This window comes from Amphiprion ocellaris, chromosome 16 (genome assembly GCF_022539595.1).
Source record: "Amphiprion ocellaris isolate individual 3 ecotype Okinawa chromosome 16, ASM2253959v1, whole genome shotgun sequence".
In the NCBI taxonomy this organism is placed as follows: domain Eukaryota; kingdom Metazoa; phylum Chordata; class Actinopteri; family Pomacentridae; genus Amphiprion; species Amphiprion ocellaris.
The window spans coordinates 13,651,620-13,666,265 of NC_072781.1; the positions used below are offsets into that span (position 1 = coordinate 13,651,620).

Consider the following 14,646-nt stretch of genomic DNA (forward strand, 5'->3'; position numbering starts at 1 on the left):
AACAACCAAGCATGCGCTGCATTAGAAATGATAATGGGCAGATGGAAAGTAAGGTCACGGACAAAAAAATCACAAGTCAGTAACGAGTAACACATCTGCAGTGCACTGCGTTAACAATGTTTTTGAGGCAGGCTGGTGAATGCTGCTCCACTCTTCCTGCAGGGCTTGGGGAAGTTGTCGAATATGTTGGGGGACAGGATCATGATGTCTGACAAGTACATCCAGAGCTTCCCGTGGCAAATTGTCTGTTGTATCATGCTGCCTGAAACTACTTCTTAAGTTGATAAATGGTGGAATTGTGGACATACAGATATCTGGCTGTGGCCTTACTGACATGCCAGCACCCGGCGTGACAAACAATACATCTTCATCTTTCTGTTGTCATATGTGGCATCATGTCATCTAAATAAAGCTGCATTTTAAGGTGGCCTTTTTTTGTCTAAGACTATAAAGTATTCACAGGGAACAATCATGTTAGGATTTTGTGTATGTAATTGTTATCGCTATTTCTCTATACACAATATTGGAGAATATATCTTATTCTACCAGTCTTATCACAGGTCATAAAAAAAGCAAAAAAAAGGCAGATGAAAGAAGTTCAGAAAAGAAACCTAACCCAATACTAAGCTACTGCTGCAAAAAATGTTGTAACTCTTTATTTTAACCTGTAAGACTGACAGAATATTTTTTATCATGCTGACTAACTGCTTTTAGAAACATGGTTATTAACTTGTAAACACAGTCTTTTCCTCTCCTGCCCTTCCCATCTTCACAAGCAGGCAGAAAAGTTAGTAACAAACAAGCAACATCAATAGATGCAAAACAGCATACTTAATACATGATGAAACTATTGGCCCCCATGGGGAAATTGCTATCACAGCAACATAGATGCAAGAGCATAACAAAGAAAATACATTATTAATGGAAACACACTGACAATAAACAAATATATGAATTGACAAAAAAAAAAAAACATAAAAATATTAAAATTATATGGTCTAAAAGAATTGCAAAGTTATGTAAACAAACATATGAAAACATAATTAATATACCACAGCAAAAATGTTGTTTATCATTGACATATATAGTTAGCTAATTTAAGAAACCTGCTGGCAGACTGAATTCAGTTTAATGACCAAAGTGGACATTTTGCCCAGAAGGACAGTTTGATATTTCTGATGTGATGCATCATTATAAAAACAAACTGTTTTGTCTAATGGCATAGACATGTGAAAAGGATTTTTCCACTATAACTTTTAACAGAACAGTCCTCAATTATATTATTATTTATCCATTAGCAATCAATGTTTTTGTTTTTCATTTTTTGAATAGAAGCTAGTGTCTTTGTTTTTTTGGGTTTTTTTGAAAGGCCAGATGATGCTTTTAAAATCAGTATATATGGGTTTCATATATACACTATATTGCCAAAAGTATTCGCTCACCCATCCAAATAATCAGAATCAGGTGTTCCAATCACTTCCATTGCCACAGGTGTATAAAATCAAGCACCTAGGCATGCAGACTGCTTTTACAAACATTTGTGAAAGAATGGGTCGCTCTCAGGAGCTCAGTGAATTCCAGTGTGGAACTGTGATAGGATGCCACCTGTGCAACAAATCCAGTCATGACATTTCCTCGCTCCTAAATATGCCACAGTCAACTGTCAGCTGTATTATAAGAAAGTGAAAGTGTGTGGGAACGACAGAAACTCAGCCACCAAGTGGTAGGCCACGTAAACTGACGGAGCGGGGTCAGCGGATGCTGAGGCGCACAGTGCGAAGAGGTCGCCAACCTTCTGCAGAGTCAATCGCTACAGACCTTCAAACTTCATGTGGCCTTCAGATTAGCTCAAGAACAGTGCTTCAGCAGAGAGCTTCATGGAATGGGTTTCCATGGTCGAGCAGCTGCATCCAAGCCATACATCACCAAGTGCAATGCAAAGCGTGGGATGCAGTGGTGTAAAGCAGGCCACCACTGGACTCTAGAGCAGTGGAGACGCGTTCTCTGGAGTGACGAATCACGCTTCTCCATCTGGCAATCTGATGGACGAGTCTGGGTTTGGCGGTTGCCAGGAGAACGATACTTGTCGGACTGCATTGTGCCAAGTGTAAAGTTTGGTGGAGGGGGGATTATGGTGTGGGGTTGTTTTTCAGGTGCTGGGCTTGGCCCCTTAGTTCCAGTGAAAGGAACTCTAAATGCTTCAGCAGACCAAGACATTTTGGACAATTCCATGCTCCCAGCTTTGTGGGAACAGTTTGGAGCTGGCCCCTTCCTCTTCCAACATGACTGTGCACCAGTGCACAAAGCAAGGTCCATAAAGACATGGATGACAGAGTCTGGTATGGATGAACTTGACTGGCCTGCACAGAGTCCTGACCTCAACCCGATAGAACACCTTTGGGATGAATTAGAGTGGAGACTGAGAGCCAGGCCTTCTGGTCCAACATCAGTGTGTGACCTCACAAATGTGCTTCTGGAAGAATGGTCAAAAATTCCCATAAACACACTCCTAAACCTTGTGGACAGCCTTCCCAGAAGAGTTGAAGCTGTTATAGCTGCAAAGGGTGGACCGACGTCATATTGAACCCTATGGATTAGGAATGGGATGTCACTTACATTCATATGTGAGTCAAGGCATGTGAGTGAATACTTTTGGCAATATAGTGTGCGTGTGTATATATATATATGATAAACTTATATCCTGAATGAAACTGTTTCAGAGCGCTTAAGATTAGTTAAAAGATCTGTACAGATGTCCTGTGTGAAAATGAGTCACGAGTCACCACTGTGGGAAGCAGAGAGCTAGCATGAATCCCAGAGTTAGACTGCTAACCCTCTAGGATTTCTAGGCAGATGAGTCATGCTCCAGGTGTTAATACAACTGAATTGGCACAGCAATCAATTCAAAGAGGACAAAGTTGATATCACAGGAGAATGACACAGCACACTTTTAATTATTTATGAAAAAAATAGCAAAATTCAATACAAATCAAACAATGACTAATTTCTTGATTGTTCTACAATAAAAGATTGTCTTGTTCATAACTTTGTACACAAATACCAATTTTTTTCTTTTTTATAAACAGCCACATAAACTTATATTAAGAGGATCCACTTACTGTAATATCCATACAACACAGTATCTTCAATCTGACCTCTCGTCTCATTGTTTGCTGCCCATTCCTGGATGATATCAAGAGAAAAGTCCATTGTAAAAACTAAGCTCATCAGTAAAAGGATTGATCCATTTAGAACATTAATGAAAAATAATTAAAACAACTACAATAAGCATAAACTATAGTGTAAAAATTAGGCATGAAACATAAACTATAATACACGGATGAATAAATTCAATACTCTGGACGGGGTTAGGACATGTTCAGCTAGTTAGGAATATATGTGGGCTATAACACAGCTCTAAGAGTTTTGTTTATTGAGGTTCATAAACTGAATACTGATGTGAACAGAGAATGATGCAAAACTGATGGGAAAAGCTCAAAGTAGTCAGACCTTTCTCTAAATCTATTGTTATTCATGCACTGCACAGATGTGGCAGATTGCCCTTCGTAAGCTTGCATTTTACTTGAACAATGAAGTCTCCAAATGGCAAAAAAAATGTTAAAAGCTGCAAGAGATTAAAAGCCATTGATTTCTCTCAACATCAGAAGCCTAAAGGAAAATGTTTGTGTGATTTTTACAAGTTTGTGCAGTGTCATAATTCTCACAGCACTGAGAAAAGCTGAAATGATCTTTTCGCATCAAAAGCAAATACTAATATTTCGGCAGAAAGCCATAACTTGCTTTCATGCCTCTGTGCTACTTTTTTTTAGTTTTTTTTTTTTTTTAAGAGAGTGTAACCACCAAGAAATATTTGATTAAGTGAGAGATTATGTTCCTGATGAATTAAAATGCACAGCCTACCATGACTACATGGTACAAAAAACAAACCCCCTTTAGCAATCAAAGCAGCTCATGACCCACACAAAGCGAAGAATTGCCTGCTGTTCAAATGAAGATATCATTACACACTTTGCTAAATCTTCAAATTGAAATAATCAAATGAAACAACTTCACAAAAAAAGTACAACCAAGATATGCATTTAACTTTCAAAACAATGTCCACATTGTCTGAGAACATTACAAAGCAAAGTGAAAGGCTCCCTGGGAAAGATTGTTAAATTTCACGAACTGATTTTACTGGGATGAAGCAGAAGAAATACTAACCTTATAGGTACCATTCGGATACTTCATGAATGAAACAAGGAATATGTCCACTGGCAGAAGGGCAGATGTTATCAAGGCAATGGCCAGTGCACATATTGCTGTGATAGTTGAAACAACTTCACTCTCCTGTCGACTTTGAAATTTCCGAATGTAGATCCAGCAGAAAGCCAGGATGACCTAAGCAAAAACAAGCAGTAATTAAGCTAAAACAGACGGTGAATAAAACCATCACGTCCTATTCCTCATGTCCTAAAATGAGGAATAGGACAACAATATATTTTACAGTGGAGAAATCTATAAAATGCAAAGCCCACAACATTAGTATTAAAACTAGGGATTATATGCAGTACATGAGATACAAATGGCATAGAGGAGATTAAAGTGTTATTTTTAACTTTGCATCTCCACATACTCTCAGAAAGGCTAATTAGACTAATTGATTTCAAAAGAAATAACTACAGAATTAACACCTTAATCAAGAAAAGAATGAAAGAATACACATAGGGATTGGAACAACAATGCAATACAAGTTTCTACCTTTGTGTAGATTTCATTGATCAGTAGTACAGTTTTATATTTAACTGAACTTTATCATACTGTGTATACAATATGCCTGATTAACACTTCTTGGTGTGTGAGTGTGTGGCCTACTGCGAAAAAAAAAATGAATACTGAAACTAATATTGAAGCGTTAACACAAAAAGTAGGGAATTATATACTTAGAATATACCTAAAATAGCCTGACTACAGGTATTATGGAGCGGCCGATCTGATTATATCAGACTCTCGTCTCAGACTCATTACGACTATTAAGGCCTGACAAGAAATAACATAAAGTTGACATTTCATAGGAGCATAATTAACATGTCTGTTGGAAGGATATGGTGTAGTGCTGATTTCGTTATTCATTTGGATTAATCCATGAATTTATTTTGTTGCTGTTGACGTTAAAAGGCAAAAGGGAGAGAGAGTTGCTGTCATTGTAATGGAACAGGAAACTTTAAGACAAAGATGCAAAAAAGGGGTTCCAAAATCCCAAAATGACAAGGTTATATTCCAGGCACACAAGCTGGAAGAAGTGAGGACACTGCAAATACTTGCCCCTTCAGATCAAGGGCTGCCATTCACAGACAGGATCAATTAAATGCCCGCAGCTTTAAGCCTCTGGCTGCTTGTTTTGCCAGGTAATGACGCGGGCTTTGCATCCAAATAAGATCTATTGAAAGGTTTGTTCAAATAAAAGGGTTGCTAGTGGTGGGTAGAGAACCAGAGCAGTTTATTGGCATCCAGGCATTCTTCTGGAAGTCTTCTGATTTAGCCATGTGACTGTGAATGACAGCTAAGATAATGAGGGCTAAATTGGGCCGCAGATTACCGAGCTGAGCAACTTCAAGGCAGCAGCCTGTTATTGAAGTCACAGTCTTTCAAATGGGTAACAAATTGGAAAAGAAAGGTTACACATCCGTGTTTATGGAGTCAAATGTGAATAGTGCCCCTTTCTCTTCTTGTCTCATTAAATTACTTTGTTTTAAACCCTTTTGGTGAGAGCTAACAAACAAACTACGACACAGTGAAGCTGGGTGCTATCAGAAAGAACTGAAACGGAGATATTCTATTTAACAAAGTAATAACACCCGTCTCAAATTCTAAAACGGAATTGTGGTTTCCAATGACACCGTTTAAATAGAATGAAACAAAAAATACGACAGTGATTGCTTCTTACAGAACAGCAGCCTGTAAGTGTGTCACGGCTAATGTTAGCTAAAGCCAATACTGACGTTAATACGTTGCAGCCATGTCGCGTCGGATAATACGTTATTTAAGCCACCTGTCCGCCTGCGAACACATCTGAAACTGACCGTCTAACGCTACACTACTTTACAAACAGACTACACAACTTCATTCTCGCTTACCAAGAGTATAATGGTGAAAATAGACCATCCGAGCACAGACTCTGAGAGGGACGACTGAGCCGCCATCTTCACTTCCTGCAATAACAAACCCACGTGCTCCTGTCGACGTCACCACGGCGGAGGGCGAGCAGCCGTGGCGTCTCTGCAGAAAGTTCATAAGGCTTGATGTTGAGGTCATGTGGATTGGGGTTAATGTGTCCATATGTGAGCTAATGTCCACAGGAGGTCAGGGAATGAACATCCTCGCCGGTGGTGTAGCAGGACGACATGTGACAAGAGGTGAAATGAACGCAAACAGTGTAGAAGCAACACCAGCCATGCAATATGATGGGGATGGTCGCTTCAGGACAGGCTAAATGCTCAACACATTCAGGCTAAACTATCCTCAAAATACACTGAACACAAATATAAACGCAGCATGAAATTGTTAATCTTTTCTCATTTAGAGCAGAAGTTATAAATCTCTTAATTATATGGTCAAAAAAGGGTTGGGCACATAAAGTTTGTTTTTAAGCTGTTCAACTGGTAACAAATTTGAGCTAATCCACATGCTAGTCAGGTGTGGCGTTCAAGGGACAATGATCAGATAACGTGACAAGCACACAGACACTCCTCTGATCAGTGACTGCTAAAGGCTACCTTAAAATGGCAGCGTTGTTTAAATGAGACAGTAGTCACTAATGACAAGAGAAAGATGAGGAAGGGTTGTTGTTTATGCTGGATGCAGGTGGAGCCATTGTCAGGCACTTGAATGTTCACAACTCCACCATTTGTCTTCCAAAATATAGTATCAGACAGCATGATGTTTTTGATGGCTGTGTCCAACAAGTGGACTGTGTTTCCCAAAAATGTCCCCAAACTTCACCGAGCGCTCTTGACAGACAGGGACAATGTTAAACAAGCAGCATTGAAAACATCATTAACTTTAGGTCCTGTAGATGTGTGACTTGTTTCTGACTTGTGACTCTCAATCTGCTCATTATCATTTACGATATAGTCATATTTGATTGTTTCATGATGGCCATTGTAGAGATGCCATGTGTTGGAATAATAATACTTATTCCTCTTTGTTGCAAAAAATAATTAAAATTCAGGAAAGTATTACATGCTGCATTTATATTTCTGTTCAGCATAGTTTTCTTTACAGAAATTCTTTTTCCACTTTCTAAGACAATCACTACTAACAGTGGTGCTTTTACTTTTTGCAGAATAGAATTGAATAAAATTATACACGCTGCATTTGTAGTGATATATTAATCTCACCAGTGATGGAGAAACTATTCAGATGCTGTTTTACTGAGTGAAGTAGAAATATCTTATTGTATGGCTATAGTACAGCTTTTAAAATTGGATATTTGCAACAAATTGTCTAACTAAATGCCACTGATGAAATTATCACTGTTGTTACTGCATGTGTGGTATTGCCATTGTGTTAGCATGAAGGCAGAATTTTTTAGTGCTGTAGCAGTCCAGGTTGTGCTATTGTCTGTTAAACATTGGATCATACGGTAGGCCTATTTTATAAGCTGAATAAATGTTTATAGTGTAAAATATTGATCGGCAAAGTAAGTTAGACGTAATGTGTAGTTTTGTACCATAAATGATGTTGTATAGTACCGTGCTTGTCTCAGTAGACTAAGCCTTCAGTCTTGAGTTATTTTTTACCACTACATACAATTAAGTGTTTTGACAGGCACTTATTTCCAATACTTAGCAATACCAAATGGTATCAACAGACTCTGAAGAGAGAATATAAAAAAATCAACAGGGATGGGCTTATGGTTGGTCATAAAATTGAATGTTTCCCTTAGGAGGCACCAAGGTGGCACCTGTGCTAAGCAGTGGGGCATTCAGGCCAAATAAAACCTGAGCGGCACCAAAGGGGACGCTGGACTATCCATGAGGTATGTTGCCTGACCCTAAACCGCTATTCAAAGGTATTTATGTAGCATATATATATTTTTTAAATCATAATTTTCTTGTGTCATATGCAGCAACCTTTCCATTTTCTCTATCATTGTGTATGCTTTGTAAAAAATATGTTTATTTGCCACAAAAAAAATACAAAGCACAGAATCAAGGTGGTTTATTGCAACATATATGCAGCATACTTACAATGAGAAATTGTCAATATGTTTGAGAACTTTATGCCTTAAATTAGCTAAAAAGGTGTAAATGAATCATGAGAAATTAGGGTGCAGTGTACCTGTAGCTGCATTCTCATGTGCCCAGCTGATGACTGGGGTAATACTAGTTATCAATAATCCACAGCAGTGGCCCACACTGTATTAGAGCTAAAGCTAAGCGCTGATACAACAGAGCATTTCTAGTAAAGATCCGTATTGTCAGTGGAGCAACAAAATACAATACAATAACAAATAAAATACAATGACATTAGTATTGTTGTCCAGCTGCTTGAGTAGTGGCTCACTTTTCACATGTTTTTTACCCAGTTTTTTTTTTCCAGTATACTTTCTCAGCCTTGGTCTGTCATGTATATGTTATTTTAATGCAGGTACCTGAAATTTCCACTTAGACCTTAAAAATATCTAAAGGTAATATTTATTTAATATTTCGGCTTGTTTTCTATCTGCTATGTGTCATGTAACAGCCCAGGTAAATGTCATTATGAGTTCCACTCTATAACAGAAATGAGTCCTGTCAGAAATTCCTGGTATTACTTGAGAAACAGTGTTTCTTCTTTTATATTCTCCACCTCAAAGAGCATTGCAAATCCCTAAAAGCGACAGTCTGTGTTTATTTGAAGTATCAAAATGCATTAATAGCAATACCACCCAATATTTCAAAAAAGGCTAACTCTGTAGAGGTATGAGTGTCTGTTTTATTCAACAAGGGATCCAAACTTATGCGGCAGTGGGATTATATAAACTTTTCCAGACTCTGTGTGAATTGCAGTATAATGCTGGGGATTTTTTTGTGCCTGGCACACTCACCATTTCTTTCAGTTCATATCAAATTTATCTTGTGTGCAGACCCCATGGTATTTCCAAATAAGGACTTCACTGTCTTTTCATCATGTCTCCCTTGTCACAGCTTTAAGTGCATTGTGTCTAGAAATCACTCCATGCATAGAGCATATTGTTTCCTAAATTTCAACAGTCTAAGTGTGTGCAGTTTTGCTTTCACAATGTCTGGAATTATTGAGACAAAATGAAATTATTACTTGAATAATCACGTTTTCAAGGGGACGACTATGACAGGCTATGGTGACATTGAGACTCTAAAGTTTCTGAAAGTGGAAATAATGTATCTCTATTGTATTAGGGGAAATTAGTCTGTCCAGTCTAATTGGAGTGAAAAACATTCTCACCAGTTAATTCGCTGTTCACTACTGGTTCGGACACTTTCAAATTTAACTCACTAAAGTCAACAGCCATATATCTAAGCTTCATTTATGTCCCTGACTTTAACAATTTTAATTAAATGAATGAAATTTGTTCACAACCCATTATTCACTTGCACAGGGAAGGTAAGTCTGATTAATTCATGCAACCTTTCAAAACTGCAAATGCCTTTATCGTGCAGCTTGGCAATGTGCCCTAATGGAGACCAAGGACCAAATTCTATTAAAAAGGGGGGCTTGGTGTGAAAAATAATGGTAGCAAATTAACAAGATTTCTGTCAGTTCTGGAAAGATTTAGGGATTAAAACATATGTGCAAATGATACATCTTTTCATTTCGTAATGATAGTCAAATGGAAAGGTTGCTCCAACTACAGCAGCTGTTGCTCCTAAGTGCTTCCTCTGCCATCCAATTTGTCCGTTTAAATTTTGAAAATGATAATGCACATTCTACAAAGACCTCCCACTGATTCCCACTGATTGGGTAATGGAAATTGATGGACCTCATGTGGAAAAAAAATGACAATGATAGACTACGGGGATTTCGGTTGGGTATGAAATGGGTGTATGTTTTTGTCAGTGTGCTGTGTGATGTAGTGATGTGGGGTCAGATCTGATTATACAGTATATAGGGAGAGAAAAGGAGAGAAATTATATATTTTTTAATTTACTGAGACTAAAGTTGCCTTCTAACCCCAGTTCAATCTTAGTAATGTTCACTGGCCTCACCTTACTCTCACCTTGACTAACATTAACAAAGGGTGTGTATCATTTCCAGGATGTGCGGTTGGCCATCATAGGTAAATTTATGCAAAATCTCATGTGATCCGGCAGCTGAAGAACACCCACAAAGCCATGCAATGCAAAGGCTGTTTGAGACAGAGACAAACATAGAATGGCACCATTCTATACAGAATATAATTGAAACAAATACTGCAGATGCATTGCACCGTATAATGATAGCAGCCTTCCATGGTCATTATAACATCAGAACAGGTCATTTTAAAAGCTCACCTATACTGCCTGGCCTTACCACATGTTCAGCATTCGGTCCAAGCCTCTGAATATTTGAGCTGATATCAGAGAGACCCAGTTTCCCACAGCTAACCCAATCAGGATGCCACCAACTGGTTTTCTTTCATTACTTCCAATAGATAGGCCAATTATATGATCATATTTCAAGAATACCCCACAGAACTGTAGCCGTAGGCCAAACTGACATGTTATTGTATCTTTTTATTCCTTTTTTTTTCTTTATCTGTCTATATACTGGAAACTTTCATGCTCAGGTGAGCTCTCAGAAATGATAAACAGACTCCTTAATGGCTTTTGTGATTTTTATGAGCACATGAAAGGTACACATCAATAGTTATGCCTGAATGCAGATTAGCGACACACAATGTGGTGTCTTTGTTTAGCGCTTTGCCATATGTCGATTTAGTAAATCATCTTGTAAAGAGACAGGTGTTTAGCCTCCAAACCCTTTCAACCATAATGATTTGACTGGCTCGATGAGAATACAGAGATTAGTGTGTTTGAATTCAAGGCAAACAACCGCTTGCCAAAACAATAGGGTTTGCTGAGGTTACGTATAGCAGTAAAAATATGACCCTGCACACATGCACAAATGCACACAAGCACCCAGAGAAGGGAGTGCTGTATTTGTTATGCAGTTCATTATGAGTTGCGGTGTGCTTAAATTGCATTAATTGAACCAGAACAAAGTTTGTCAGTGGAAAGTTATTTAGTTCATAGTACGTAATCAGGTGCACTGTCATTGGATGTGCTAATGTGTGCATAGTATTATATGTGTGAAAGGGGGTTGCTTGATAAGATCAGGTCTCTTTGTCATTGTTTGCTAACAGCCACACATTTTCTATTCAACCCTCCAATAAATAATAAAACACCATATGTACCAAAATCAAAGAAGAATTATTATCCTTGAAGCATTTAACATCAAACAAGATTGTCACGATATGGTTTAATGCCTCATTGTGATTTTGTAAATTGTTACACTATATCCCGTATGAGTTAAAGTTTTGGGAAAACATGTTAATCACCAACAGATGTGGGACACAGTAAAAATTAGAGGGTAAAAGCTCTGCTTTAACCTGCAGTTACTGTAAAAAGTATCATTTTGTTTGGATGCTATAAGTCCAGGTCACTGAAAGCAGTCACTTTCAAATCAGTACACTGAATGTGTCTCGTATATCAAACTACCACTGTAACAACATCAGAATATCACCAAAATGTTCTGTTGGTTGTTGCCCGAGAAGGAAACGCTCCAATTAGGATAGAAATGTTTCAACTTAGGATAAAAGTGGTTGCTCAGAACCACTTTGTATTGATTCGCAGGGATCCTTCCCCCTAAAGGAACAAGTGAACCCAAACCATGCAACCTGATAGCTCACAGCACAGTGGATCTATCAGATCGCCTCACTGTAAGGGTCAAGGGATCAAGTTTTTTTTCCTTTAATTAGTCACATGTCTGTACAAAAAAGGCAAATGCCAGAAAAAAAAGACAACTTTCCCCATTCTTTGGAAAATAGATTGTGTCTAAATCGAAATCAGTCTCTTAACATCAGAGCTGGACAATTGATAATGTTTTATGGACAAAATATGTCAATCGGTGTTAGCTAGCTATTTTTTAAAGTTATGTTTTTAAAATGCGTGAGAAAATGTATGAAAGCGTTCACAATTCTCTGTTGATTTTAGGTTGCAGTAAGACAGGCAAGAAAGAGTTGTTTCTTCTTCATATCTTTGCTAATAGTCAAGGGTATATATAAAGACAAAGACATTCACAAGAGAAATGGATCATGTTTTCTGTCGAGGGAGGATAGTAAGAGGTACAATTAAACAGCACAATATTGAAAATGATAAATTCTTCTTAAATTGTTACACTTTGGTAAGCAAAAGATGGAATTAGCTAAGTAACTTTCTTTCTTATCTTGTATTGGATAAATCACCAAAAGTGAAAGTGTTATCAGGTATATTTGTCGAGGTTATTTGCATGTTTATTTCATCATAACATGTTGATATTGTTGTGATGCTTCCAACGAACATCCACATCTACACATAGCTGACTCAAATGCTATTATCACCCTTATAAAACTGTGAAATGCAATCATTTAGGCCACAAACCACAGTTAAGCACACAGACTGTGAATATCACAGGGATAAGGAATCTCTAAAAGGGCAATTTCTGCCATATATGTCTTGGAATATTTTCCGAGTCTTGTCGGGAGGGCGCCAAACATGTTAATGTAATGTCTTGGGGTCAGAATCAGCATGACCATCTGTTACTTGCCGTCTCCTCCTGTCTCCCTCGTTATCCGACTTTTCATTGTCTATTAAAGCTGAAATGCCACGAAAATAATATTTCAAAGGGCACTTCCCCAGAACTGCCTCAAGGATCTCGAGGCGTACTTCTGCCATGAGAGAACTGTTTAGTTTGCTCTTGAAGATTAATTTCAGACATAATTTCTAACCTTTGGCATCTGTTTGTATTTCTGTATTCCATTACGTAAGAAACTAGGTTCAAAGTTCATGGTTTGGATTAATCCAATATTAATTTGTGTCACAAAATGTGAGAGCGTCATGAAACATGTATGCAAAACAGTCACAAACTGCTGAGATTTCAGTCTCTGCATCAGTTCCGTGGAGATAACGTGAATAAAACTTAATTTGAACTCTTCGTGTGTTTCAAAAATAAAATCAGCTGCAATATGACTTTTTGAAAGCATGTTCTGAGTACTCTGGATAATCCACAGACCACACTGTGAACAGTTTCCATCGGCCAGAAGAAATGTTTATGAAAAGTTGACAGCTTATGATTAAGTGAGGACTTTAAGGAAAGCACAAGGAAAACCTCAACCCAACACCACAAAGGGCAACAGCCATGCTCCAGCTTAGCTTCTCACAACATTGGGAGAAGGGGATTATGTTACAAACAAGTGATGGGGAAGCAGAAAATGTTGGACGTTAATCAAATGTTATTGATCGCATTCTCGGAAATTAAAGGTGGTGACTTGTTTTCTGCTGATGCATCCTGTCTATATAGTGACAGCAAAGTGCCAAGTGACAGTGCAGTCCACAAGTAACATTTTATATGCTTTTGAAAGTGAAAATAGCATATGTAGGTTATGTCAAGCTACATGGTTACAATCACTCATTGAAATTTAGATTTTATCATGTTAAAATGTAACTCCCATAGTTTTCATAGTTTCATGCCAAACTGGGACCAGTCAATGTGCTATATGTTATTTGTGCACACAGAAGGCAGGAATTAGTCATTTGATTAAAACTAAAACTAAATTAAATGTCTGCTACTAACTGAGGTAAACTCTTTAAAAGGCCTTCGTGAAGTTTCTGTTAACCCTTATCCTACTGACTGAGATGCTTGTCATTTCTCACATGTGCTTTATTCTACAATTTTTCATGACTCATTCTGTTCCTAATGATTGAACATCATTGTTTTCTGTTTCCCTTTCATTTTGTGCTTCAAAAAATGCCATCAGAATCCTGGGGAGACAGTTTTGTCTATGCAGATCGGATTGGTTTAAATTATCACACAACAGAGGCACTGATTCACTCACATGACCCTCAGTGACCCTAAATCACAAATTCCTTAAATAAAATGATGTTCAGATCAGAAATACAATACATGATTTCAGGATAACAAATTTATGACAATCAAATTAAATATGTTCTGTTATGTAAGATAAACATGTCATACATATGACTGACACGAGTCAGAGCATCATCAGGACACAGTGTGTGTGTGGAAAAGCACAAATTTCACTATTTTTAAGCTGTACAAAGAGATGTATGCAAAGATGTCTGTATTTGTCAAAACTCCAAGATGTGTTTGACTGTAATGAATCTAGAATATAATCAGTATAATATAATTTGTTGGTCTTTTTGGGCGACAATAGCAAGCGCATCAAGATTGGCCAGAGTGGTGTTGCTTAAATTTAGGACAAGACATAGAAATATAACGCAAGAAATGTTTACTTGAAATTACTGTAAAAAAAAAAATAAAATAAAAAATTATACCAGGATCACAGGGGGATAAATAAGCTTTTGAGTAATAGCATAGATTGTACTTGGGATAAAAGATTCAATTTGTCTTGTACCAGAGACCCCA

General features: G+C 37.7%; 1 protein-coding gene across 1 annotated transcript in view; it reads right to left on the bottom strand.

Annotated features, from left to right (window-relative positions):
- Nucleotides 1-6,295, bottom strand: part of lmbrd1 (LMBR1 domain containing 1) — a 54,134-nt gene extending 47,839 nt beyond the window's left edge. The window contains exons 1-3 of the mRNA XM_023261798.3: nucleotides 6,138-6,295; nucleotides 4,225-4,401; nucleotides 3,120-3,183 (exon numbers count right to left, since the gene is read on the bottom strand). Coding sequence (XP_023117566.1) covers nucleotides 3,120-3,183; nucleotides 4,225-4,401; nucleotides 6,138-6,203 — 307 coding nt within the window. The 5' untranslated portion in view covers nucleotides 6,204-6,295. The remainder of the gene's footprint in view (nucleotides 1-3,119; nucleotides 3,184-4,224; nucleotides 4,402-6,137) is intronic.
- Nucleotides 6,296-14,646: the final 8,351 nt, after the last annotated feature.